This window comes from Patagioenas fasciata, chromosome 6, assembly GCF_037038585.1.
Source record: "Patagioenas fasciata isolate bPatFas1 chromosome 6, bPatFas1.hap1, whole genome shotgun sequence".
NCBI lineage: Eukaryota > Metazoa > Chordata > Aves > Columbiformes > Columbidae > Patagioenas > Patagioenas fasciata.
The window spans coordinates 23,528,332-23,555,348 of NC_092525.1; the positions used below are offsets into that span (position 1 = coordinate 23,528,332).

General features: G+C 48.8%; 1 protein-coding gene and 1 long non-coding RNA gene across 3 annotated transcripts in view; one reads left to right on the forward strand and one right to left on the reverse strand.

The window, feature by feature from the left end:
• Window positions 1-22,530, forward strand: part of LOC139828215 (uncharacterized) — a 76,547-nt gene extending 54,017 nt beyond the window's left edge. Inside the window, exons 2-3 of the long non-coding RNA XR_011739588.1 lie at window positions 18,376-18,454; window positions 22,081-22,530. This is a non-coding gene — a long non-coding RNA (uncharacterized lncRNA). The remainder of the gene's footprint in view (window positions 1-18,375; window positions 18,455-22,080) is intronic.
• TNFSF4 (TNF superfamily member 4) lies at window positions 1,281-11,652 on the reverse strand. Of its 2 annotated transcripts, XR_011739736.1 has the most exons (4): window positions 10,047-11,652; window positions 5,597-5,633; window positions 1,871-3,979; window positions 1,281-1,691 (listed from the first exon to the last, which is right to left on the reverse strand). XR_011739736.1 is itself a non-coding variant. In XM_065842592.2 (3 exons), exons 1-3 carry the CDS (start codon window positions 10,242-10,244, stop codon window positions 3,618-3,620), a joined length of 597 nt encoding a protein of 198 aa, XP_065698664.2. In that variant the 5' UTR covers window positions 10,245-11,652; the 3' UTR covers window positions 1,282-3,617. The 2 variants fall into 2 exon arrangements, 1 of the variants encoding a protein (XP_065698664.2); XM_065842592.2 differs by having other exon boundaries at window positions 1,282-3,979.
• Window positions 22,531-27,017: the final 4,487 nt, after the last annotated feature.

A 27,017-nucleotide genomic window follows, 5' to 3' on the forward strand; every position in this document is an offset into this window, starting at 1 on the left:
TTACAGCCTTCCTCATCAGCTTAGAGAACCAAGCAAATAAGCCCTCTCAGGTCCTCCCTGCCCTTAGGGCATACAAAGCTGCAAATGATAAATCTTTCTGCAGCTTTCTTGCAACTGTCCCTTTCTGGCCTGGTACCAACTCCCCTTTTCCCAGTCCTCAGTAAGTGTTACTCAATTTGCTTTATTTGGTGGACTACCACGCGGCTGGCAGCAAGCATCCCTGGGGCTGGTCCAGATCCCTTGGAAAACAGTAACCAACAGTAACCAACCTGCTCACAGAACAGCTCTGCTGGCTGAAGTCAGGGGTGTTGCTGAGAAAAGTCTAAGTCAGCAAACCTTCCCAAGCAGTTGCTGCAGGACACTGATTTCATATCGCACTTTCCCAATTTGATGCTTAAATATGGAAACCAAATTTCTGCGCTTTCTGCTGTCTGAGCTGAACAGTGCTAGCCTTATAGCAGTGGGATCGATTGGACTTTGCCATGCACATCCTGGTTTTCTTGTGTTCTCTCACTGGTGAAGCAGACAGGCAATAGCTGTGACTCATGTCAGCTGATAAAATATAAGTGGTGTCTAAAAACCGCAGTCCTATTACCCACTATTACTGCTAACCATTTGTGGGAGAAAAGGGGATGACTTTTGAGGGAATGTGGAGTGTAGATTAAATGCTTCCCAACATTTGTTCTTGTACCAGTGTAAAGGGAAGGAGCCCCCATCCCACTCTGCTCAGCACTGCCTTTGGTAGTTTTTTCTCAGCTGGAGCACAAGGGCCCCACAGCTCTGATGGGTGCTGTGAGGCCAGCTCCTTCCCCAGGGGTGACTGTGACTCTTACATTACATTTGTCACCCTGTCCCTTGCTTTACATGAGCGGGGAGGTAAGAAAGAGGAGAGAAAAGGGAAGGAAAACATGGTGGCCACCTCTGCAGTTCATGTAGAAGCATTTGTTAAACCCAAGACACAGCAGTGGCGGAGATCACTTTAGAACTGTGGAGGAATCGGTAACCCTCGGTTGATGACTGTATTCTGAGAAATGGATCTCACGGAAAGCCCTGTGAGGGGCAGACCACGAGGTCCTGTTTCAGTGGTGGTAAGCACGGGAAGGGGAACACGCTGTCTCTCCAGAGTTAGGAATCCCGAACTCCAGAAACTGCCTAGTTCAGCCTTGCACTTCAACACCTCCAGCTGCTATGAGCTTCAAGGGGTGACCAAAAACCTCGGTGCACTGACCTGGCTGAACAGAGTGGTGAGATGTGATTTCAGCACCTCCTACAAGGCCTTAACAACCCCAATAACAAAAAATAATGTTTCTCATATCAAAGAGAATTTTAATGTTGTGGAGAACGGGGTTGCCAGATACAAACAGAAACTGATCGTATAGAAGCTTATTGGTGAGGATAGTCAGTCCCTCAAGCAATTAATCTCAGGAATTTAATTGTTTCAACCTTTATTTCAAGACAGTGTGTGTACATGTACATATGTAGGTCAGTCTAGTTCATCCCAAAACGGCAGAGGAATCAGTGTGTGAAACAAGAGGAAAGAGTGCACCCTTCTGAGGTACAAATCCATTTGTGTTTAGGCTTAATCTTTTTTGCTGTCCACACCACTGCCACAGCCTGCCCTGTCTCTGTTAGCCCATGATGGGAAGCACAAGCCCTGGATATCCTTGGGGAGAGTGGAAACTGAAACAAAGCTGTAGGGGAAAAAAAAATAAGTGTGAAAATTTCATATACTTTTCGTACCAGTGGAAATGTCTGCTCAAACACAGGGAATGTATAATTCACCAGCTCCTCCCCTCCCAAGGGACACTGCAAGCCCACAGGTTACGAAGGAAAGTTCTATTAGCTTTTAGGAAGGGAAACACATTCTTACTTCAGCTGGGAAGCGTGACAATTCCCAGCTTGGGGTCAGAGGGCAGCTGCCTTTGGTCTTGGTGACAGGCAGAGCAGCCAGAGGTAAGAGCTAAAAATGTCCCTTGCAGCTGAGGAGGAGCATCCTGCAAGCCAGTCCTGAGATGAGAAAAAAACCTTTTCTTGGCACTGTATGAATAACCGCTTCAGCCACAGAGGTTTCCCTGGGGCTGTGGCCTGGAAGATTTCCTTAGCTGCATTTAGGAGTGCTCAGCCAGGAGTGGGTCAGCTGGGGAGCTGAGGCAGGTGGCAGCACAGTAGTTCCTGTGTAGCAGGAACGCTCCAGGGCGTTGGGAGCATCCACAAAGAGGAGCTCAGTGCTGACAACCCGAAGTCTGAACCCTCCCAGTGTTTCTAAGAAATCTGAAGTAACATTCTTATGCCTCTAGTATAAATATATAAATACTTTAAAAAAAAAAAAAAAATCACGACTTTGGAGTGTACAGCCAGCAGTGAGATGTTGGTATGTTGCTGGAGTTCACTGCAGCCAGGTAGTCACTTGCCCTTGAAATCTGCCCGACTTCAATCAAACATAGAATAGTCTCTGGTGTGCTCAGATCACATGCTGGCTGCAGCACGGGCAGGGCAGGACTTGTCCTCAGTAGCCACAAGCTGTAAGGAGAAGAGGGATGTGCAGCCAAGGATTGCTGGAGCAGTCTGTGTCTGACTGCAGCAGGAGCCAGGTGGGGTGTGCTTGGGTGCAGAGGGTGCATACCTGTGTGACAAGGTCTACTTGGGAATGGGTCATGGGAACCATCTAAATCCTCCCAGAGGAAAGCATATGCAGACCTGCAGGTATCACCTGGTCCATTAGGGAGAACCCACCAAATCCAGAGTCTTCATGTTTTTCCAAATTTTAATGCGCCTGGATCATTTTTGGGTCAAGCCAGTTTGTGTGTATATGCTTGAAGGGGAGATTGTCCTGCAACCTAACTCTAAGAGCTGGTGTCAAGATGTAAACATCCCACCAGGTATTCACTCAGCTCAGGAGTCTTCTGCAGACAGCTGGAATAAGCCAGTGGGCCTTTGCTCTTAAAAGCTTCTCCTAAAAAGCTCACAGTCGCTGCAGGGCTGGACTTTCTGCCATCCAGTGCAGTCCTATTAGCTCACTTCAAAATACCAGCTTCCTTTTGTGGCCTTTACCTCTCAGAGGGCATTTATAAGGATCACTGCAAAGGAAGTCCCTTGCCACCTCTTCCATGTCTCCTGCCTTGCTAGGCAAAGGGCTGTTGAGTGGATCGCTTGTCCTTTTCTAAATGGCTTCCAGGCACTTGAGGTATCTTCCTGATTTACCAGACTTTTATTTTAGCAAATATACAGCATATTTGTACTATATAAAGATACTGCCAAGTAAAAAGAGAAACCCAGGATTTCTCTGAATATTAGCTAAGCTTAGATGATGTTCTTTGGCTTTTATTTATGTTCTCCCCAAGGGCTCCACGCATCCATTTTTTCCAGTGTTAGAAAGATCCATCCTAGGTAGCAAAACAGCTGCACAGAGCTTCAAAGAGCTGAACATGACACGCACGATATAAAGCCTGTTTGTCCTGTGACTCATCTGCGTTCCAGCAGAGGCTTTCCCCAGCCCGGAGGAGGGAGGCTGGAGCAGTCTGCCTGTACAAGTGCAGCCTGTGAGAACAAGCCTCCCACAGGCAAACGGATGGGCAGGAAAGGCTGTACTTTACATCTTACATTTCTTACGTCATCTTCTACAGCGGGCAAGTGAAGGGACCTACTAACACAAGGCTGAACGACAAATTCTCAATGGTGGTGTTGGAGCTGGTGCATAGGGTGATGTTGTCTTGAATAAACAAGTAGAGCACTGTGGTGAGATGTACTGCAGTGCCGCTGTCCTGGACAGCGGGCTCCCAGAGAGCCTTGCTGGTCTTCTTGTCTGTCTTCCACAATGTCAGCTTCAGTGAGTCCTTCTTATCCACGTCAGAAAAATGGATTTTGCCCTTCAAGGACAGTAGGTAGAGGCCATCACAGGGGATCACAATAGAACCATTTCTGATCTGAATAGAGCCTACTTCAGCAGTGAGATTCACAGCTACTCCTTTGATGCTTCCACCTAGAATGGAAGAAAGCAAAGATGATTCCATGATGACAAATGTCTTAATGGAATTAGTTGTTTTATATGGACTGACGTTAGGAAAGGTGGAAAAATATAGGAAAGGAAGAGAGTGAACTAGCGAATAGGGCGGATTTGAACTAGAATGCCATCTACTCTAGACAGGTATAATCTACACTGGAAATTTCCAGGTTTCTGTTTCCGAGCAAGCTGTGCCTTTTGGACTAAACTCCAGTTTATATGAACTATTGCTTCAAGCTTCTACTTACGTGCTACTTATTTACCATATGTATGTCTTATTTAAAGTATAGACATGTAAGTAAATCATCCCTGTGAATTTAGGAAGTACAGGTTCCTAAAAAGAACAGAAAATAAAGACAGTAAATAGGAAGAGAAAAAAGTGATCAAAGCTGGAAGGAGGAGAAAAAGTGCTTTTTCTGGAGATGCTGGTAGCCTAAATCCTTGCCTTTGGATTTGGGGTCTTTTTTTTACAGAAGACAGGCATACAGGATAGAAGAGCAGTGTAGAGACAGAAACGGAAGAAACACATGAATACGGAGCAGTCAGAAGAAATTAAACCACAACTCAGCATGAAAGGTTCTGTCTTGGAACAAGCAGTAACAGTTCCTACAGCTATGCTGGAAATATTTCCCTGCTTATTCTCCTGGGATTTGGGCACACCAGCTGAAAACCCCTGGGATATCACCAGAAGATCTCCTGGCAGACAACACAGCCCCTCTGGGCTGAGGCCAAATTTCTCAAGCTTTTTCTCTAGAAACATGAGCTTCTATTAGGTTAAACTCCTTGCTGCCTGACAATACTAACTGCAAGTAAAACTGTCAACAGTATTTTTGTAATATTTAAAAAATCTTAGTATTTGCTTCTAACGTTGAGGTATGGCATCTGACAAAACACGCAATGAAGTCGGCAGGCAGAGCACTGCTATTTCTGCTGCCTTGTGTATGCTTGCTCGCTCTTCCTCAGGAAATCATTTACATTTTTCATAGATCAGGAAATCATTGACTTGTTTCAGAAATACCCCAAGAGCATGCTCTGTGTACTCAGTAGACTCCCGAAAATACTTTGTCCTTCTTTTGCAGAGTGAAAGCTTGTTTGAGTAGCTAGGTAAGAACTGCAGAAATCCACTCAGATTTTTTGATTCTTCTGCTCCGGGAAAGCCCTTTTTGTTTGGTTTTGCACCTTGCAGCAGTGGGGCAGATTTGGCCCCTCTCCCCCCAGACAGCTCTCCCGGCACCGTTCTCCCCCAGCAGAAATAGGCATTGCAGTGATGGGAAGCACTTAACACAGACTCCGGCATTTTAGGAGCCCCCGACTGCCACGGCGGTCCCCGGGGACCGCGGGTCGCTGCGGGGCAAAGCCGGGAGACCCCGGGGGTACCGGTGCCCCAGGAACGGCCGCGGGAACCGCTGTGGGGGGCCGGGAGCCGTTCCGTAAGTGGGGCAGCGCTGCGGAGAAGCCGGGAGCACCGCCGGCTGCCGACGGAAGGCGGCGGGGCAGCGCGCCAGGGGTACCGGCGCCGGCCGAGGGACCGGGGGTTGCGCTGCAGGGCCCCGGGAGCCCTCCCGTGGTGGCCCCCCAGCCCCAACGCCCACCCACCTGTGTATCGGATGTGAGTCCACGGGCTTTTGTCGCTCTGAAAAAAAAAAAACAAAACAAAACAAAACAACAAAACCAACAAGAGAAATCCTCGTTACCGCACCTTGCGGGCCCCTCGAAGCTGTCGCTTTCATTTCGCCACCGGGAGGGGTCTGCGCCTCCGAAAGCGCGGCGGGCAGCCTCAGCTCGCACGGTGGTCAGCTGGCCAGCTCTTTACTTGTTTTTATATCGTTATTATCATTATTATACAATACGATTTTAGAGCAGTTCCTAGCCAGTCTGATTTTCAGCCTGGTGCAGAGCCCTCCAGAGCGCAACAAGTAGTGTTGGTCCTGTTTAGAAAAACATCTCAGTGAACGTAATCGAGTCAGAGCAAGCAATAAGGAAGAACCTCGGGTTCAAAGCCTGTTCTGTGCAATCCCCTCGACTCTGACTTAAAGCCGGGGATGTCTCTTTGCAGAGCTGGGACCCAGCCGTGCCCCTGCTGTCTCACCCCCTCCCACAAGCACTGAGAGGTGGGTCTGGTTTTACGGTTTTCTGCACTTTGAGTCAGGCCGTTACTGGATGAGTGTCTCTCAGTGGGTTCCTTAGAATTGCATTAAGATAAGGGTAAAATGAATTTGCATTTTATGAGTAGAACAGAAAAAAAGTGAATGCAAATATAGAAGTGTGTATCTTACTGATCAGATATGTGAAACACCAAGCTTCTGTATTAGATTTTTAAATCTGAACTTTGCATCTCAAACCCATCTCTCATCTTAACCACAGGAGGCCCAAATCTGCAGTGTCTTCACAACCACAAGTCTTCAGTATTTTACCCGATTAAAGAGTGAAAGGTTAGCCCCGCTGGTCTGTGTTCTCTTTACCTGTGCCATGGCTTTCCTAAGGGAGAAGGTAGTCTGGTGAGATGCATGTTGGGCTGACTTTCATGTATTTGGCCTCACATGTTACAGGAGCAGGGCAGCCCCTTCCTTCTGAGCACAGGGAAAGTGTTGGAACAGGGTAGAGAGTGAGCACAGACATGCAAATCTGCAGGTTCAGTGCTGTGCCCTGGTAAAGACAAGCGGCGGGGAAGGAGTTTGGAGCTAGGCTGCCCTGTGCAGTCTGTGCTGGAGCATGAGGTGGGTGCTGGTCATGGGAAAGGTCTGCTCTGGCACCCTCTAGTGCTGCCACAGCTGATGCTCTGCTGCTTGCTCCACTGGCAGCGCTGGATCTGACTACCAAATTCAAGCTTGTATTGCACGCTGGCTCTGGTGGAGCTCTCTCTGCTGACATTACTGATCCTACCCATTGCCTCAGAAGCTGGAGTCTTACACTTACTCTTTTCTTAGGCACCTAAGTGCTCAAGCATTTCACTCTTTGGCTCAGACAGCTGGGATTTCCAGGTAGTTTCCCAACAAGACCATAGCTAAGCACAGGACTGCTAAGCTTCTGAGGTCAAACAACATCCACTGCAATCTGTCTGATCCGGCCACTGCTGGACAGGGTGTACTAAACACAGGCTGAGTGACAAACTTGTAGTAATTGTAAGAATATGAGCCCTGTTTCCATGAAAGTACATGTTTTACGTATCTCTGCCAGTTATTGTGTGATCTCAGAGCACTTTGCAATTACCCACTGGTAAATTCTGCTGAGGATAGAACATACTGTAGGACTGGAAGGGCATTTGGGAGCTAGTAACAAAGTCACCCCTCTTTCTCTGTTCTGCCTTCTCACAAGGGTGCCAGAAGGGCTGAGGGTGGAGAGGTGCTCCTTACTGACTGCATTAGATTTCCCTGTATCATTTACACACATTTCCACATCATTCTTGCCTGTTCTGAATGCCCGAACATGAGGCTTCCTCCTGTCCGGGACATTGTGTCTACAGCTGTGACATGCGGCAGAAGTTTCAGGAATAGGTTTGTAGTGCACAAAGTGCAAATCTCAGGGGACTGTAGCACTTTGTGCTGATTGAGAGGACCATTGTGATCATGTGCATGACTCCCCGTGTCACACAGATTGCAGACAACTGTGCACTGGAAGTGGGTTTTACCTTCTCCACCCCAGGAGATATTAGGATTATGGCCATGTCTTCCTTATCTACATTAAATCTCTGCATGGTTACTCCTCCTGCACTTTATCCTCCCCAATTCAGGCAAAATCATCCTGCAACAGATCATTAGAAGCCTTTGAATTCCCAACAGCTGCTCCAGGTTTTTACCTCCCATGTGTTTGCCATCAGGGTGGTTTCACACCCTGATCAGGCATTTGAGTGGCCTATCCAGGGCCAGATCACAGAATCACAGAATGTTAGGGATTGGAAGGGACCTCGAAAGATCATCCAGTCCAATCCCCCTGCCGGAGCAGGAACACCTAGATGAGGTTACACAGGAATGTGTCCAGGTGGGTTTGAATGTCTCCAGAGAAGGGGACTCTACAACCTCCCTGGGCAGCCTGTTCCAGTGCTCTGTCACCCTCACTGAGAAGAAGTTTATTCTCAGATTTAAGTGGAACCTCTTGTGTTCCAGTTTGAACCCATTACCCCTTGTCCTATCATTGGTTGTCACCGAGAAGAGCCTGGCTCCATCCTTGTGACACTCACCATTCATATATTTGTAAACATTAATAAGGTCAGTTTCCTCTTCTCCAAACTAAAGAGCCCCAGCTCCCTCAGCCTTTCCTCATAAGGGAGATGCTCCACTCCCTTAATCATCTTTATTGCCCTGTGCTGGACTCTCTCCAGCAGTTCCCTGTCCTTCTGGAACTGAGGGGCCCAGAACTGGACACAATATTCCAGATGTGGTCTCACCAGGGCAGAGTAGAGGGGGAGGAGAACCTCTCTAGACCTACTGACCGCCCCCCTTCTAACACACCCCAGATCCCAGCTGCTGTGGCAGGAGGAGACAATTCCAGCAGAAATGGGGACACACAAGTCTTGCAGATGTGAAAACAGGCTATCACTACTTCTTTCTTTTTTTTTTTTTTTCCCCAACTGTTGCTCAGCTGGAAATCACAACTGAGGCTTGTTCTTCAGGCAGCACCACGACGGGACCCAGGTCACTGTCCTGTTTTGTTAAGAACGATCTGGACTGCAGACTTTCCTGAGTATGTGCCATGTTATTTGTGCTGTTCTTTCACAGAACAGTACAGGGTCGGGTTGTTTGGTTTGGTTTGGTTTGGTTTTTTTTAGGAGCTGTCAGGTCTATGGAACATAATCAAATATGGTCTTGCTATTAAAGTTAGTGTGGTGCTCTCCAGCCCTGGGGAGCAGAAGGAGACTTCCCAAGATCAGGGACATCCTCTTTGTTGCTCCCACGGACCAGTACTCCCAGCCTGCCGTTCCAATGCTGCTGACTTCCACGAAGTCCATCTCCCTAAATTGTCCCAAAAGTCAGATGGGTAACACTGCCTCTTCTGCAAACATTTATTGGCCACTTCATGGCTATCCTACTGAGCTTTGTAATTCTGGTGTGATTAAATCCCCCTGTGTACTGCCTGTGAGATCGCTCCTGCACACCATAATGCCGTCAAAACAGGACATCATAGTTATCTGCTTAAAATAATAGAAACCGGCTCTGAGCCTGCAGTTAGCAAGTGTTCAAAACTGAAAAGGTCCTCTGGTGACTCCCAGGGCCTGGACTTTTCCTCTGCTGCATTCGCTGTTTCTCGATCACCCTGTTTCTGTTGTTTGTGTTGAGGAAGGGAAACTCCAGGCATGTACTGTGTCCCCTCCTCAGCAGCTGCTCTCTTGGGTTTGCAAGGCTCACAGGCAAATCCTCTGGAGGAGGAGGATTTGAATTAACATATTTACAGAAGAGAGAGATACTGAGGGATGAGGAGTCACAACCAGAGTGTGACCCAGGCGAGGTTTCTGCATCTCGAGCAGTGCGATAGCTTGCCCTTCTCCATTGGCTTCCAGTGCAACTTCTCTCTCCCAAAGCAGTGAAAGGAGAAGAGCACTGAACTGAATGAAAAGTGTTATCTTTCAACATGTTTCGGGATCATCATTCTGCAGTTTAATAAGCACTGTGAGACTGAAGTCAGTGAAACTTCTGCAGAGCATGAGGGTTTTCATTGAACAGCAGAGAACCCAGAGCAGAAGGCCATCCCTCCCTTGCATGGTTACATGCCTGGCTTGCTTCTCTAACAAGTCTAAGTGGGTTGAAAGAATGAACTCTCTGCTAAGATGAAGCACAACAAGCTCTAAAGTGGTGGATAGTCCTGGAGAAGATGTGGGAGGAGAAGCAGCTGGTGCATAAGTGGCACAGTGAAAAGTTGTTGGCAGTCCACCAGCCTGCCAATATGTGAAATGTAAAAAATAGAATGATAATCATTAAGGAAAAGGATTAAAAACTTGTGGTTTGAATAGGGATAAGCCTAAATGCTTTTTACTTTTCTAAAAAAAAAAAAAAAAAAAGCCCATACAAAACTTTACAGACCAGCAAGCAATGGGTTGAACATGGGCTCTTACCTTTGAGGGTTGCAGATAATCTATACCAAGGTAAATCAAGCAGGCAAGCAGTAATATCCACTGAGCAGTCGCGGACACAAGGTGTAACGTGTTCCTAGCCTGTCCTTTTTGCCAGCTCTTCCACTCATCCTCTGCAGGTTCACTTTTGCAATCCATCTGGTCTTCATTTCTGGGCTCTACGTCTGGTTGTCCTTCCATCTCAGCCAAGCTGCCAGCAGCTGCTGGGGACAGGGCCAGGAGCACAGCAGGAGCCTGGAGGAGCAGGGGACAGATGAGCTCCTGTCCAAAGAGCAGAGGTGAAGAAAGTATCTTCAGGAGGCTGCTTTATGCACACAGAGAAGCAGGCGGGGGAACTTCTTTGTGACTAATCTGAATTTCCCCTTCCTTCCTTCCTTTCTTTCTTTTTTTTTTTTTTTTCCTTTTTGTGTGTGTGAATGTGGGGGCTGATTTATTGCATCCCAGTTCAGTTTTGAGTAAGGGCCTTTGAAAGTATATGTGTTTATGTCTTTCATACCTTCAGCTGTGGATATCTTGATATGTGACGTTTCCAACAATAGCTAAGAGTTGGGTGGACAGTGCTTGTCTTCACTCCGTCTTTTGTCAGTAAAAGTTCTCATCTTTTTGTTCAGCCTCTTGTTGGGGGGTTTACTGGGTTTACAGGGCTGGCTCCCTCCCTTGTTAGCAGCATACAATGCTCCTGAAATCTCTTTTCTGTAAAGAAGCAATTAGGAAGGGATGTGGGACAGGTGAACGGCAAAAAGAACTGGAGGGAAACTACGCACTTACCATTTCTCTTTGTCTTCTGGCTTTAAAGCCATGGGATGCTGCATGAAGGCTAGGAGGGAGAAGATGGAGAACTGCTCAGGGAACATCCCTTTTTGCACCCACTGAAACCTGCAGTCCAGGGAATGCATTTGGAGGAGCATCCCTGGCCACCCAGGCTTCCCTCTTGAAAGAGGACTGCCTGTCCCTTGAGACACCAGCACATCCCCTTCACTTGGTCTCCTTGTGACATTTGCTCGTGACATACAAAGCTGCTAAATGTCACTTGTCTGCAGCAGGGACCATCTCCTGTGCTTATTTTGGGTGACAGGCTTTGTATTGTTTTGAGGGGCAGTCCAGCGCTGCTCTTTCTGCTGCTCTTTTAGCCAGAAGTTTTTTCTGTTGTAAATCAGCATGTCATGACTGAAGTTAGGTGCTGCCTCCTCCCAGTGAGGATGAAATCCATTGGGAGAGTTATTGTCTGTCTTTCAGGGATGAGTTGTCAGAAAGTTTCCCTTCTCCAAAATGTGCTCTCTCAACCTGTCACGACAAACACGTATTCTGCAAGAGTAATGTTCTTTCATGTGTTTTTCCATCAATGCAAGGATATTTCCTATAAACATAAACCAAACAAAGGGGGCAGTATGGCAGCTGGATAAGCAGCCTGCTGTGAGGACACCCCACCCTCACTACCCTCATTCTTGAAAAATAACCTTGAGTTGCTGGTAGCTGGTGGATTGAATCAGGAATACACTCTAGTGTTTATTTCAAGAGCAAACCAAAAGTAATGGAAACCTACTGAAGAAAGTTCAGCTTTCACATTTCCCATTCACTCTTGAGTACATGGAAATTCTTGTTCTGCTTTTGCTGGTTGCCACTCACTGGTGTCTCCTGGAGCCCCCAGCTGAGCACCAGCCCAATAAGAGGTCCCGGGAACAACCCCATAATCCTCTGTCCTTGTCCAGAAATGTGACAGGACCTGCAACAAGGAGAGTTTGTGCTGCCTCTGAGGGGTTCCCTCTGATTTAGAGCATGAGTTTGGAGGCAGGACTTTGACACCTGGCAGTCACACTGCCCCTGAGAGCCTGGGTGGCCCTGCACCAAGCTCAGCATCAGCTGTGACCAGCCTCGGGCTTGTCCAAACCTTGCAGAGTAGCAAAGTGATACCTTGGGGTGCTGCGGTGGCCTGATGAGTGTGGGGGCATGTGGAGAAGGAGATTGGTTCTGTGGATCTTCAATGTCCTGCCACGTCTAGGTGTTTGCGTAACAGGTCCCCAGAAAAACATTCACCCTACTTGTGGCCCTGGTGTCCATCCATAAGGGGTTTGGTGGCAGGGGTGAGCCCAGAGACACTCTGGAGATGAAGAAATCTCAAAGGTGGCTTCAGAGCAGCTTTCTGGTGGGGAACTAATCCAGCTGTGCGTTCTTCCCCCATGGGTGGGGGGGTCTCGCCTCCTGCAGTGCCAACAGATAGCAGTTGTGGCTGGGAAGCTGGGACCCAGCTGTCCCGAATCAGCAGAAAAGGCAGAACAGGCTCAGGGACGGCTGTGTGATGCCTAAGCAAGTGCCTCTTCATGCCCAGAGGTTCTTGCTATGGGGATGTCTCGGCAGTGTGTCCCCAGACCCCCATAGCCTGCAGCCCCCATGGCTGGAGCTGCAGCTGAAGCAGGCGGGCACGGAGCAGGGCTGTGGGGCCAGGGCTGCCCCATACCTGCCTTCCTACCTGCAGCAAGAGCCGGCAGTCAGTGTCTGCAGAGGCAGCCAGCTACAGGTCTTGCACAGCCTACCAGCAAACTTGTCAGGGTGTTGGTGGGGAATCACAGAATAAGAGAATGCAATCGTCATGCCACAGCTGCTTTCCTGGAAGAGCAGGCATTGCTGTGTCTCAGAGCAGCTCCATTGAGCACAAGCAGCCTGGGCTGTTATGCCCTTGGTGCTCCCTTCCTGCTCTCTCCAGGAAAGGAAACCTGGTTTTGCTGTTTGCTGTTTAGTTTCTACAAAAATGGCAGGATGCTGAGCTAAAATGTTCCAAACTCATGTGATCCTGTAAGTCTCACATTTTGAGGATGTGCCTTTGAACCAGACATGAGCTCTCACCCATCTCCCTCCAGACTCTGGATCTTGCACTGGTTTTGTTTCTAAAACTCTAAAAAAAAAATGTGGGTGGAAGTTGTTCATATGTATTTCTGAAATTGCCTCGTCATTTCTGTACACCCCCAGTGCAAGTGTCGCTCAGCCTGGGTTAACAATACCGGTAGCACTGAAGATCGAAAGCTACATTTCAAGTAATGTATCTGGCATTGTGTCCGAAACAGGAAAGAGGACAGCTCATTCAGAGGCATCATAACACCTATGCACAGACTGTCTTTCGCAGTTTTAATTGCCTTCAGCTCGTCCTCCTGCCCTGCATACGAAAACCCAAGTGCATGCATGCTGCCCAGCAGAAGCAGAGCTGTTTGAGTGATTATTGATGGTTTGTTGTCAAAATGCACAGATAAACCTTGTCCTCTTGGGACCTGCCCTTGTGCAATGTGATCTTCACCTTGGGGATCCTCTGGCAAGCCAAGCAGGAATGTGGACACACTCACGGGTCTGATCTGGCCTCTCAGTTCTTCCCTGTAGTATTTTCCTGTAATTTAAAAGTTTGGCTTCCATTTGGAATAAATTACTAAGAGAGCAGTGCTGTTGCTCTCATTGTTTCAGTCAAGTAATACATGGTTATTTAGTTTCCACCAAGGTTGTCTTTGCCTTGAGAATAACAGGTCGCATGGTTTGGTTTAGTAAAACAATGAGAACTAGCAAAGGAAGCCTCACAGTTATGTAAGAGGGAGGAAAAAGCAAAGTGTTACAAAGGCAAGATTTTAATCCATGTCCTGCTGGTCAGCATATGCCTCAGCTATTGCCATTTAATGTTTCTGTCCACTTCAGAAATAAAATATTATTAAACCAGAATTATTTTTCAAAATCAAGGAATTCTGTCTAACAAGTGTGTGGACTTGTCCTTCAGTGTCTCAGAACCACATGATCTCTCTCTCACTCTTGATTTTACTTCCATGTGGTTTTTTTTCCTACTCTTTGGCTCATGTGTGTGTCAAGAATTTCTGCCAGCAGAGGCACTGAGCCAGTAGGAAGGAGTTTATGTTAGGCTACTTCTGGCAGCGTAAAACAGAGAAGGAAATTGTGAATACACTGTGAGATGACAAATAAAAATATTGACATTTATGTGGAGCCAGGATTTTGTGGGGAGATCCCAAAAGAGGATCATCAGCACTGGGGTAATCCCTCTGTACCTCATCCCAAAGTACTGTGCAGGGATTTTTCTGAGCTAGATGCAGCAGCTGGTAGTTCCTCACTGCTGTATGCAGAGTCCTTTTCCCTGGCTGTCACAGTCCTTGGGTCAAGAGAAGGCTTTTTTCCAAGAGGACTCAATGCTAAGCTCCAGCTGCGCTGGGCACAGCGAAGCCAGGTGGGATTGGACCTGCCCCTCTGACAGTGCTGGTGGCTTTTCTTGGTTCTTACGGGCTGCAGTGTGCCCAGCGCCCCAGGACAGGACACGTGGCATCTGTAAGCGTGCACATGACCAGGGAAGGGCAGTACATTAATGGCAGTTTTTATCAGCAGCATTGTGGTGTTCAGCACAGCCCCGGTGGGCAGCCGGGCAGACCTCCCAGCAAGCCCAAGTCAGACTTCCCTCAGCTGGCAGCCATCACATTTCACACCAGAGCTGTTAGGTTTCCAAATGTCAGCTGCAGCCCCCTTTTTGACGTGATGGGAGATCTTCCGTTGCTGGCAGTGATCTTTGCCCTGAGCGTTATCTTTTTCCAGTGAGCCCCTGTGGACTGTGCATTTTGTTCCTCAGAGTGGCCGTCATTAACCACAGTATCAGCTGAGTGGGCAGGGGTTAAGTGTTCGCTGTGGCAGTTTTAAAAGGTCAAGGTGAACTTATTCATATCAATCTCCCTTCCTTCTCCTCAGTAGCTGCTTCAGTCAGAAATCCCACCATACCCTACTACCGTAACATATCAGGAGACAAAAATCAAATGCATCTTTTGCCATTCTTCTGGTAAACAACAATCTAAGGAAAAAATGAAATAATTATACAGTGACATTCAGAAATGCTGATGGTCTCACAGACCCCCTCATCTCAGCCAGCATCATTCCTGCAATGTTAGAAACCCCTAGGAGGGAACATGAAGCTGGCGATACTCCTCACACAGCTCTGCTCTGGGTTAAGTGGTTTCTCTTGCCTATCTGTCACTGTCATCATCAACCCGTCTGCTTCCCCTCATCACCCCCATGGGAGCTTTTTTGGCCAGCAAAAATGCTCCCAAAGTCATCCCTCCTGAAAATAGGGGTTTATTGCACCTCCTGCTTATTTCTGCAGGTCTCTAACCTGTTCACTTATTTTAAACATGATGATAGGAATTGTGAGCAGGTTTTGGGGCAAGATTTGCAGGTACAACCTCTTATTAGCATTATTATAGCAGCTCCCTTAAACAGCTAGAGTGAAGCATGAGCAGATGGGTGGTGGGCAAGCAGAGACTACAGTAAGGAGAGGAAGGATTAAGAGCTGGTGACTTTTCCAGGAAAGAGGCTGGAGATTGCAACATCTCTGTCTGCAAATCCCAGCCTCTACCATGTGTCCCTCTATCTTGGGGCAACTTGTGCGTTTTAAACAGTGGTGATGGCCTTACATTTACTTAAAACTGTTGTATTAAGGAGATGGAGAAGGATTAGACATCATTCCTGACCCACCCAAACCCAGTGAGAAAGACTTGCATGCAGTACCATTTCCTACTTGATGGGTCACTTCATCCCTTTGCAGGTGTTTTATTGGGATGAGAGGCTCATTCTTTTCTAATGAGGATGCTTGCAATACCACTTTACCATCAGCTTCATCAGCAAAGATTTACCCATTAGTTATGGAACTCCAGAGACTGAATCAAGATCTGGTGTCAACACAAATACATTGACCAGCATGATGCTTTAGAGCACCTCATGGACAATATGAACCCTTCCCCTTTCTTGTTTTCACATTTTTAACAGCTGTCAGGTTAAACTTCTGGCTAAATTGTTTCCTTCACTAAACACTTCTTAAAGCTAAACTAAACACTTCTTAAAGAGCTCTTTAACTTTCCATTCACAGTCATTTCGTTGTTTTTTCCACCTGGTCAGTGTTGCTCATAATTTCTCCTAATTTATATTAGCCCCTTTTGAAACATCTAGTAGCTGTATTACTGGTTAGAGCTGCCCTCTGTTTGCACATAACTGACTGTAAACAGACTGTGGTCACTACTCCTTAAGCCCTGACCACTTCAGCAATCAAATCATCTTTACTCACTGTAAAAAGCACCCAATACAGCACTTGCATCCAGCTTAGCCATTTCTATATTAGGAAATGTCCATCTGAACCCTTTGGAAACTCTCCTGATGCTCACCCTGGTCACCCACAAGTCCCAACAGAGATTTTCCCCCCCAGCATCACTGTTTCCTTCTCCAGACCCCACAGCAGGGAGCTTGCTGGGACCTGATACCAGTCTCTGCTTTGGGAGCAGATTCTTTCTGTCTGCCACGTTAGTTTTCCCTTTTTATTCTTTATTCCTTTCATTTCCAAAGAATTAATTGTCTAGATGCAGCTTGAATGGATGACTGAAAAGGTCTTACTACAACAAGGTTTCCATAGGTTTAAACTTTTACTTTTGGGTGAGATGATAAAAGGTCCATATCGCCAAAAAACAAGTCGTCCTTGGCCCCTTCTCCCAGGGTGCCTCCAGCTTTCAGGCTCATCTAATGCTGATAGCACCATCCTCACAGCATAAGCCAATAACACAGCAGGGCAGGAAATATTTCCCAGCTGCTGTATTACAATTCTCCTACAACTATAAAACAAGGAGCCAGTCTCCATTTCCCCTGGGCTGCGTACCGTAGCAGACAGGAGGCTACGTGTGCTTGCAGGAGCCACCCATGGGTGCTGTGGATGGCAGCACCCGCAGCCATCGCGTGGCTGGGTATTTCGGTACGTGTGGGGGCTCTACAGATGAGTGCCTCCAGCTGCTCCACAGCCCCAGTTCAGGGGGCTGCCAGGCAGTATCGGGAGCCCCAGATGACTAACCCTGGCTGGAGGTTCTCTCTATATTACACAGCAGCACTCATGCTCCTGCGGGCTTGAAAGCAGGGAAACAGCATGAAGGCTGTGGGCACAGGCAGAGTCCCCAGGGGCACTGGCTCCCTGCCCTTCCCACGCAGCAGCCGTCCTGCTGCCAGCCCCAAGGGACACTGGCACACGTGCAAGGGATGCAGCAGGACAAAACCCAGGTGGGGAGAGCAGTCTGCCCCTCACCACCAATACTTGCAAGTGACCTGTGTTTGTTTTCTTCTTCACCTGCCACTTTCACTAGTCCGCAAGTGAAATACAAGCACCCTGCCTGATCTTACCCACAAAGACATGAACACGGCTGGGCTTTAGGGGCATGTTTGGGGCTCCTTTGCCTGCAGCCAGCACCCCCAACTCCCCAGCCATGCTGGAGGGGGCTTGAAAGGGGACACTTGTCTGCAGGCAGGTGTGGGTTCATAGCAGTGTCCTGCTGAGGTTGGTTTGTGTCAGGGTTTGCCACATTGGGCAGCCTGATAGAGGTGAAGCTGCTGCAGCCCTGATTCCCTGGTTCCAGCCAGCAACAAGGCTAAGTGTACATGCACACAGTAAACATATACATACACACAGAGTGTGCATATATATATATAAAGACAGAGTTAGATATGCAGATCAGCACAGGTAAAAAATGCAGAGTTGTCACACAAACAGCACCAGTGGGCTCATCCTGCTCCCCTCTCTGACTTATCATGATGAAAACCCATTAGCAGACAATATATACATACATACATACACACAATACAGATTCCTCCAGCTGCTGGTTTTAGACACACGGTCTCCCCAATTTATCCTCATGACTCCTGAGCCTTTTATCTGACTTTCCAGCTGGCCTGGCTTTCTGTTTGCTAGTGATCACACACGCTGCTGTACCCACCTACACCCCAGTCTCTCCGGCTGCTGAGCCCCACAGTGCCCCTCTGTCACCAGCACTCCAGCCTCCATCCACGCCCCTGCCCAGCAAGCAGAGACCCTCACCAGGAAAACAGCTAAAGGGGGTTCAATAAGCAGACAGGATATGCTGCAGCGATCAGGCACAGAGCACAGCCAGACACAAATGCAAGCATTCCCTTTTGTCCCCTTTTCCCCTTTATTTTCCCACACTGGTTCCTCCGCAAACTGCCTTGATCCCTCCCTTTCCCCCATTTGCTCCTTCCCTGAGACATCCCACAGAAAGTCCTGTGCGGTCTCAGAAGGCTCATACCAGCATCCCATAATGAGCCCCATGCACCTTTGGGCAATCAACTTCTTTGCTGGGCAGACAGGTAGAGTTTCCCAGTTTCTCACCAAAGCACATGCAGTAACCCAGGGGCTGTATGACCACCTGCTCCCCAGCAGTGTCCTCTCTCCCTGCCAGCGCCCCAGAGCTCACATTTAAAGAGATATTTGGAATATTTATTGCTTTTAATTTTCTTTCAGATAGCTACAACCCTCTGGACAGGCTCCCCTGCTGACATTAACAGCTGTTAAATATTTTCACTGCAAGACTACAAAACCAGTAAGTTATAACTCAGGGATTTGGTGACATCTTTTTCTTGTTAAATCATCTCTTCCTCATCTAGTGTTTAGGGACTCTTTGCTAGAACATTAAAGGACTGATTTTTTTTTTCTGTTGCATCTTCAGTACAGATGCAACAGGTAACTTGAATCTGAGCAAGAAGGAAAGTTTATTCCTCTGAGATTGCTTTTCATAGAATCATAGAATGTCCTGAGCTGGAAGGGACCCACAAGGATCATTCAGTCCAACTCCTGTCCCTGCACAGGACAACCCCACAGTCCACACCATGTGTCTGACGGTGTTATCCAGTCTCTTCTTGAACACTGTCAGGCTTGGGGCCGTGACACCTCCCTGGGGAGCCTGTTCCAGTGCTCCAGCACCCTCTGGGGGAAGAACTTTCTCCTGATGTCTGACCTAAACCTCTCCTGGCACACCCTCCTGCCTTTCCCTGCCAACACGTTCAACTCCCTGCAAGGGCCCAGATTACCTTGTTTTTTACTATGCTGCTTCTCCTTTCACAGTGTCTGCCCTGGCCAGGGAGGGAGCTGCGCTGGTTGGATCCACCAGCTCTAGTGGAAGCTCATGGCGGTGCCAGGGCACAGCTGCTGGGGGTCACCTGAGTCCCATCCATGGCACCAGGAGAGGTGAAGCAAAGCCTGGCTGCCCCAGCTCTACTTTGGGCAAACCCCCCAGACAGGAGGAGCCCCAGCACCAGCCCTGCTCCTTTTATAGCTGGAGAGGCCTCAGCTGTCCCAGGGATGCTCTCCTGATGATTAACGAGCTGAACCTGCTCCAGCCTCTGCAGGTAGAGCTCTTCATGCTCTTTCATATTCCATGACATGCTCTCCCATGTGGGGAGTTGTTTTTTTCCGTCTTTTTGATCTCTTTCCTTACAAAAAAGGTTTGTACACACAAGCCTTAAAAAAAAAAAAAAGAAACAAAGATCTGCCTTTCTGCTCCAATTCTGAGCAACCTTTAGTACAAAGAAGAATAAATCTCTATTTTTATTTTTTTTTTCTTCCCAGGAAAGGCTTTCTGTGTCCCCACCCTCCTCGGAATGCAGAGCGCCACAGCTGGTGGTAGCGCGGTAGCACTGCCGGTTTGGCAGCTGCAGGAGGAAGGTCAGATTCATGACCTGTCCCCACAGGGCTCCCTGGGACTGCCCGGGATGGGTCCCATGGAGGGGCAACGATCAGATAAGACACGCTAAGGAATGGTGGATGTATTGCCTTTGAAACTTGAGCAAGAAAAGCACTTGCAAGCGATGAACATGTCTGAACATGCTTAGCGTGTCTGAATGGGCGTTTAGCACCCAGCCAGGTCCCCACAGGGGCTTACCCCGAGCCCAGCTGCTTTCCCCACTACCCAACTTGTGCCTTCAGCTTGTGCTGTCTCTCCCATGCGGTGGCTGGGAGCAAGCCACCAGCTCACTCTTGCTAGAGGAAGAGTAATCAGCTTTTCCCTTTGGATGGCAGTATCAGGAAGTGGGCCAGGCTGGCATGGCATGGGTGTGAGGACCAGCCCTTTCCACCAGCCCTGCCTTGGGGTGCTCGCCTCTTGCCCCTGGTCCCCTTGCCTGCATGGGGCAGGGAATGACCCTCGGGAGAAGCACCTTTTTCTCCCCAGGGCAGCGTCAGTACCAACCACAGCTCAGGATGTCTCTCGCTCAACATCTCCCCATGACTCAACTAGGTCAACTGAAGGCAGGCAGCAAGCGAGCAAGGAGGCAGTCGTGGTGCAAGTGGGGGTTTCTCTTAATGCCACAGACTTTCATCAAGTTGGGACATTTTCCAGCCCTGATTTGAAGATGGAAGCTATGGGAAATCTGTCCAAACTTTGGTCTGTTCTTGCACATAACCTTGGCAGCTCCTTGTGGGCACCAAAACCTGTGTGAGCCCCAATGGGAGTGAACTTTGCCAGGCTGCAGCAGAGGGGAGGAGTGGGCCGCTGCCTGCAGACTGCTCTGATGGTGGAGCACAGAGGTGCCCGTAAGACAGGGGTGTCAAACCCATTTTCACTGGGAGCCACATCAGCCTCGTGGTTGCCTTCAAAGGGCTGAATGTAATTTTAGGACTGTATAAATGTAACTCCTGTAAGGGATCCTGCTGTGAGGTACCGTCAGATCTCAAATGGTGTGTGCAGTGCATTGCCAGGTTTCATATCCGCTTTCCCATCTTTCAGGCAAAGTTTTCCACAGTCATTTTTCTACATTGTCTGCTAATTTCTCTGTGATTGTGCTATTCCTGGCAGGCTTAGCACTATAATTCTGCTAATGGATAAATAATATTTGCAGTTACGAGTCATCAGTTGCACCATTACCATCTGCAAAATCAGTGTAGATCTGGGTAGAGATGCTGGTTACTACTGGAAAATAAAGCCCCTGTGTCTTTATGTGGCACCCACACTTGTCTCAAGGTTGTCACGCTCTAGCCCTGCCTGGTGGGCCCCCTCCCCTGTGGTGACACTGGAGTGAAGAGAACACTTTTTAAAGGCACTGTCCCCATGGCACTTAATCAGGAGCATGTTTATGAACACCATCACACAGTGTTAGGCCACATGGCCCAGCTGGCGCCTTTTGATACACTTTGCTTTCCAGCACTTGTTTGATATGGGTTTGTTGCAGTTTAACTGCAAAGAAATCAGCATTTTTGCTGGAAAAAGTCTTATGGTATTTGGTGGTTGAACAAAAAAAAAAAAAAAAAAAAAAAAAAGAAAAAAAATTCCCAGAGAAGTTCAGCTGATAACGTGGTGGAGTCATCTGCATAGTGCTGGCATCAGGCGCAGTCATGTCTCTCCACCCAGCGATATCATCAATACTGCTATGACTTGTGCAGAATATAGGATGGAAAAACCGAAAGTGCTCAAGTCAGCTGGAAATTTTCAGGTGGATCGTGTGTCTGCGGTCAGCACCTCTGCCTCCTGGGAACCCACCAACACCTCCAACCACGCGATGATCCTGTCCAAGGGTCACACTTGGGTGCAAAAACTCCCCTGGCAGCCAGGGAGAGCCCCAGCCTCAGCATGGTGAGCCCCGGAATGAGAGAGTGGAGGTGGAGGGGCTGCTCCAGCTTCCAAAATGGAGACAGCTGGTTTGCCTTCAGCAGCATGTCCTGCTGAAACGGGGGCCAGGGGTTGTGGGGCTGCCCAAGAGGCAGATGCAGGGCAGGAGCATTGGCAATCTTCAGCCAACTCCAGCAGCTAAATGAACACTCCTGTGCAGAGCTCCCCATACCTTCTTGCTGAAATTAGTGACTTAGACACATAGTGGGAGCCTAGGCCTGGTGTCCCAAGCCCGGGACAGAGTTGCTCCCTCGAGGCAAACATCCTAGAAATAGTGGGTGCTGGCTGTTCCCTGCTGTCTTGGCACGGGATCCCTCAAGTTGAGCAAGCCAGCTCACTTATAGCAGGTATCTGCAGTGAGAAATTATTTAAGCCCCTAAGAGAGGAGCTTTTCACCAGTCTTTGGTGTTTATGAACACCATCACACAGTGTTAGGCCACATGGCCCAGCTGGCGCCAACTCCAAGGGAAATGCGTTTGCATTTCTTAGCTTTCCTTTTTCTGTAACATTAATTCCTTCGAGTTATGGATCTGAAGTTTCTCTGACACTCACATTGTCATTTACAGTGTGCAAGCTGTCCAAGAGAGGATAAACCACAGAACATAAGCACGTGGAGAGGCAGCAGTGGAACAGCAACTGCTCTGTCACACATCTGTCTGGCAAGGACTGCTACGGATGATACTCAGGTCAGTGAAGGCGGTCCGAGTGCAACCTGGGGTAAACACCCCTTCCCACACATGCCCTGGGTTGCTGGAAGCAGCATCATGTTCCCGTATCAGCAGTGACTATTTGCACATGGTAGAAAGTCCTAACAGCAGCAAGGGACTTAGGACTGTGCACCACTGTTGTGCCAAAATTGTGTCATCAGGCTTTTATGTGGGTTCCTTTTCCTAGTTGACAAGATTCTCCTCACTATAATGTACATTTTATCTTTGGAGCTGTCTATGGGAATCAAGAAAATGATCCATCAAAAGCCTTTATATGTTTGGGTTTTAATAAATAAATAAATAATAATTTGCAACGACATCAGCGTTGGTGCATAGCATGTGGCTCAGGGCAGGCAGTGGTGTCAGGCTGCCAAATGAGGACATGGGCTAGAGCTGTTCCCTCCATCATCCCCTCTCCTCAGCAGTGCACTGCTCGGAGCTCTGCCAGACTAGGGCTCCAGCTGGCTGCAGGGTGCTCAGAGCAGCTTTCAGCTACCCATAGCATCCCCTTTTCAGCCCATTTTGCTCCGGGCAACCCCGCCATCACTTCCAGCTCTCCACCCGCACATAGATGCAGCGAGGTCCGGAGCACTTAACCTTGCATTCCAGAGATAGCCTGTGAGAGTAGGCCAGGAGGAATCCCCACATTATCTCTCTGGTATTTGTGTCATGGCTTCACCAGGCTTTGGAGGAGCATTTCCCACCACATGTGGCTGCCAGGGGCTGCACAGGCAGAGGGGCAGCTGTGGCCTCAGCTGGGCTGGCTGAGGGCTGCAGTGATAGATCTCCTCAGCTCCGCGGTTCTCTGACTCACTGAGATGAGTCTGAACCGAAGCACTCACAAAAACACTACAGGAAGAAGCATGCGAAGATCGACATCTCGTTTACCCAGACACCACTGAGTTTTTGGTTTTTTTTTTCACAGACATAATTCACTGGGTCTGGCACGCAACAAGGGGAAAAGCAGCATCCTTATGCTGTGTGAGACCCCAGACCCCCTCCCCAGGCGAGCTCTTAGTTGGGGGCTGACGGGGACCAGCATATGCTAAGGACACGCATCAGCTTTCGTACTTGAAGAGTGATGGGCTTCTGCCTTGTGATCCCAGGAAAGAATTAGACTTTAGATTATGTGCTTTAAATAGAAAACTCATTTCTGAAGTAAGCAGAAAACCACAGATAAGGATGGCCCAAAGATGTGGCTAAACTGCCGAGGAATTCCCCTGCTGGAGCGAGCCCTGGCAGCAGCTCCTGCCCTCCCCGGTCTCCCCACTTGTCCTCAACTGGCCCCAGGCAGCCGCCACAGATTAGCCAAGGTGCCAGGGGGTTTCTGAGAGACCCAAAGCAGTGCATGGAGACACAGAGCCTCCCATAGAAGTGTATCACAGGCTGATGCCACTCTTGGCCCATGGCCCCATGGCCATTTGTTTGCACAGAGTAAGCAATGGGACCCACAATGTCCACCTGGCAAGCCCTGTGCAATGGAGAAGGGACAGTGGCCCTGGCTCCCAGCTGTATGCTGGCATCCCTGGGGGCTGGGAGGAGATGTAATGTGGTCTCAGCATCCAGATGGCTGCTCCTTTGCAGTCATGCTCAGCCTGTACAGCCCAGTATTTCCTCAGCTGTTAAGTGAAGGTGACAGGGTGGCAGCTGCATGGAACTCCCTCCCTCTCCCGTTGCAGGCAGCCATGGTTTGTACTTGGCTTGAGCTGGGCTCCCTGCAGCTTCCCTAGCACCCACAGCTCTGGCAACACACCCACTCCAGAGGGACAAGCTGCGCCCCATCTCCCAGCTGGGCAGTGCAACAAGATGGGCTTTTGGAACCGCTCCCCAGCCTGGCAGCTCCCCGAGAGCCCCCCGAGATGCATGGAGACTGGTCGCAGCCTTTTCCTGCATGGCTGCCAGCAGGTGCAGTTCTTCCTGCTCAACCAGCCCCTCTGTTGTAACACTACATTTCTCCAGACTTTAAACAAGCCAAGGAGCAGCATGCTCCTGCCTCACTGTAGCAGGCAGCATCATTACCCTAGCCCGAGGGAGCAGCTGTGCCTCAGGCATGCCCCAGATGTCTCCATGATCTGCTCTTTAAAAGTAAATCCTTAATGCTTCTCTTCCTCCCCGGTTATGGTTCGAAAAGCATCTACAGCTCCTCTTGCCTGTGACGCCAACAGGAAACACGGACTCGGGGCCAGGGTTGCGCCCCAGGGCTTAAGGCGTGCAGCCACAGAGGCACATGGTGTCCTCACTGCCCAGCCGTGGGGCAAGCCTGGCACCATGGCACTGACACTGGCCCGGCAGAGAGGGGAGAATGAGACTGAGGACACATTTCTGCAGGAATTGAAAATTTTGTTCTAACAAAAACCTGTGATGGTCAGGGTCATCCCTGCTTCAGCTCAGCCTCTGGTTGGGGTCTACTTTTTTCCCTGTGGATGCCATTTTCAGAAAACATGAATGAATAAACCATCAAAAGCCCAGAAAGCAGAAGCCATGATTAATGGTCTTTGGGCTTCCTCCAAGTTTAAAACCAGAGCAATAAACAATTACAGCAACAGCAAGCAAGCAGTAGCTGCTCCTCCATCACCTGGACACTCTATTATTTGAGCAGTCAGGCCCATGCTTTTATTTTTTCTATATTCCTGTTTAGTAGTAGCAATAGTCATTAAGTGCCCTGGCGAGCAGAAGTATTAGGAGCACAGTGTGCCCTTCTTGCAATGCCAGCAAAGATGCCCATGGTAGCTGCGCTCTGCCTGCTCCTCTCCTGTTCCCCAGTGATGCTTCAGGACTGTGGAGGACACGCTTCCATGGTGCTGGCTCCACGCCTAGCCCAACACCCCCCTGACCGAGAGTGAGGACAGAGCTCTGGGGCAGATTACGAGCACCTCTGTGCTCACCCAAGAAGCTTCAGAAAAGGGAACCATCAGCTTATTCCCACAGCATATGCAGAAGCACAGCTGCGGTTAAGCACCAGCTCTGAGGTATTGCTCATTTGCATCATGCACTTACCTCAGCTGCTTTGATGTCACACGTGAAGTTGTGGTGCCTAAAGCTCCTGTTTACCCCAGGAGGACAGGTAAGACCATGCTACTCTCAAGTGAACACAACCACCACCATCCAGGCAGTCTGGTTGTCTGCAGGCTCGTCCCTACTCCCTTTTTGTCCCCACCGTGGCCAGCTGAGTCAGCCACAGTGTAGTACCTGGGGGACCCAGCGCCACTCACCCATCACTGCCAGTGAGGGCTTGGGGGGGACCATGCCATGAGCCAGAAGGGTGCTTACACCTATTTAAGCACTGGAGAGGCTGTCCCTTCCTCAGCTCACACCTCCATGTCATTTCATTTAATGGTATCATCAGGTTTTGTTTTGGTTTGCTTTTTTTTCCCCTCCAACTGTGTGTGTCCTGAAGACTCAAATAATGCAAATCACTTCTATCACTGTCCAAGTGGGGCAAGGAGAGGTGGAGCTCACAAAACCACACATCCCTCTTGCACTAGCCAGCAGATCCTGCACCTGCTGCATGAGGCTGGCTGAGGGATCTCTGAAAAAATACCTAAATCAAGTCCTTTCACTGGGCAGCTCCAGGAAAAGGCAGAAGAGCTACCTGCTCCAGGGAAAGCTAAGGAGTCCAGCCCAGACATTTCACAGGACAAGAGCAATTCATACAGATGAAGCTCCAAAAGATAAGAAAGGAGAAACCCTGCTGACATCCCTGCAGCACTGACCCTCTGGCACAAGCCACTGGTAAAACAGCAGGGCTGCACCTCCACCAAGCACCCCAGGAGGTGGGAGCAAAGCTGAGGGACAGCCATGCTCCTCTGTTCCTCCTTTTCCTATGTTAAGGAGCACAGTACAGAGTAGGTGAGGACAGAGGGGAAGCTGGTGGATAAGAATTATTCTGAAGCCATTTATTATGGAGTTATTAGTTAATTCTGTTGTGGAGATAAAAGCCAGACTTGACAACTTGGAACAATCTTCTGGTGAGTATTTTGGGGCAGAGGCAAAAAATAAAGCAGGCAGAGCTGCCTTATGATTTCTTTCTGGTGGGAAAACAACATTTTAGTGAGAAATGAAAGTTTCAGTGGAAAAACGTCTGAAATCTTTGCTTTTCCCTAGAGCAACACACAGTATCCGCTACCATCAGCATTTCACATAGTCTAATAACAAAATATTAATATCTGAAAAATCAAGCCTACAGTTCACAGAAAGGCTTTGTGCCAACCTCCCACAGTACACAGACAAGCAGTTGCTGGCAGCTCTGCCAAACCCCATCTGGAGCATCTGCTTCTGCAATACAAATAAAACCACTGAGCAGTGTCTGCACAGCTGCAGTCCAGCCGCCGCTGAAAGGGAAAGACCTAACAGAGGCTTCCCTGTAATTACTTGTGGCCAGATCACCTCTTGGGATGTGAGCGAGAGTGGCCAGCTGTGCATGTGGAGGGAGGAATAAGGACAGAAAAGAGGAAAGAGCCTTTGCCCACATGCATCACTGCCCAGACTCAGCAGCACTGCCTCTGTACATTGAAACAAAGTCTAAAAACCTTAGAAGAGGTTAACGAGTTTCTGGGCTGCTCCATGGCAAGACCAGAGCCCTTCCTGTGAGACGGAAGCGACGCCAGCTCCTCTTCTGTCCTCTTATCAAAGTGGCATTTCAGAAGTGGCTGTCATTGCACAGAAGCAGATATCTGATTGTGGGAGCTTTTAAATTTAAAAAAGACTTAACAAAACCCACTGATGGGAAACTGATTTCAGAAATTCAAATGGAAACAATAGTTTTTTAATGATGACCAACACAGCCCCAGCGAGGC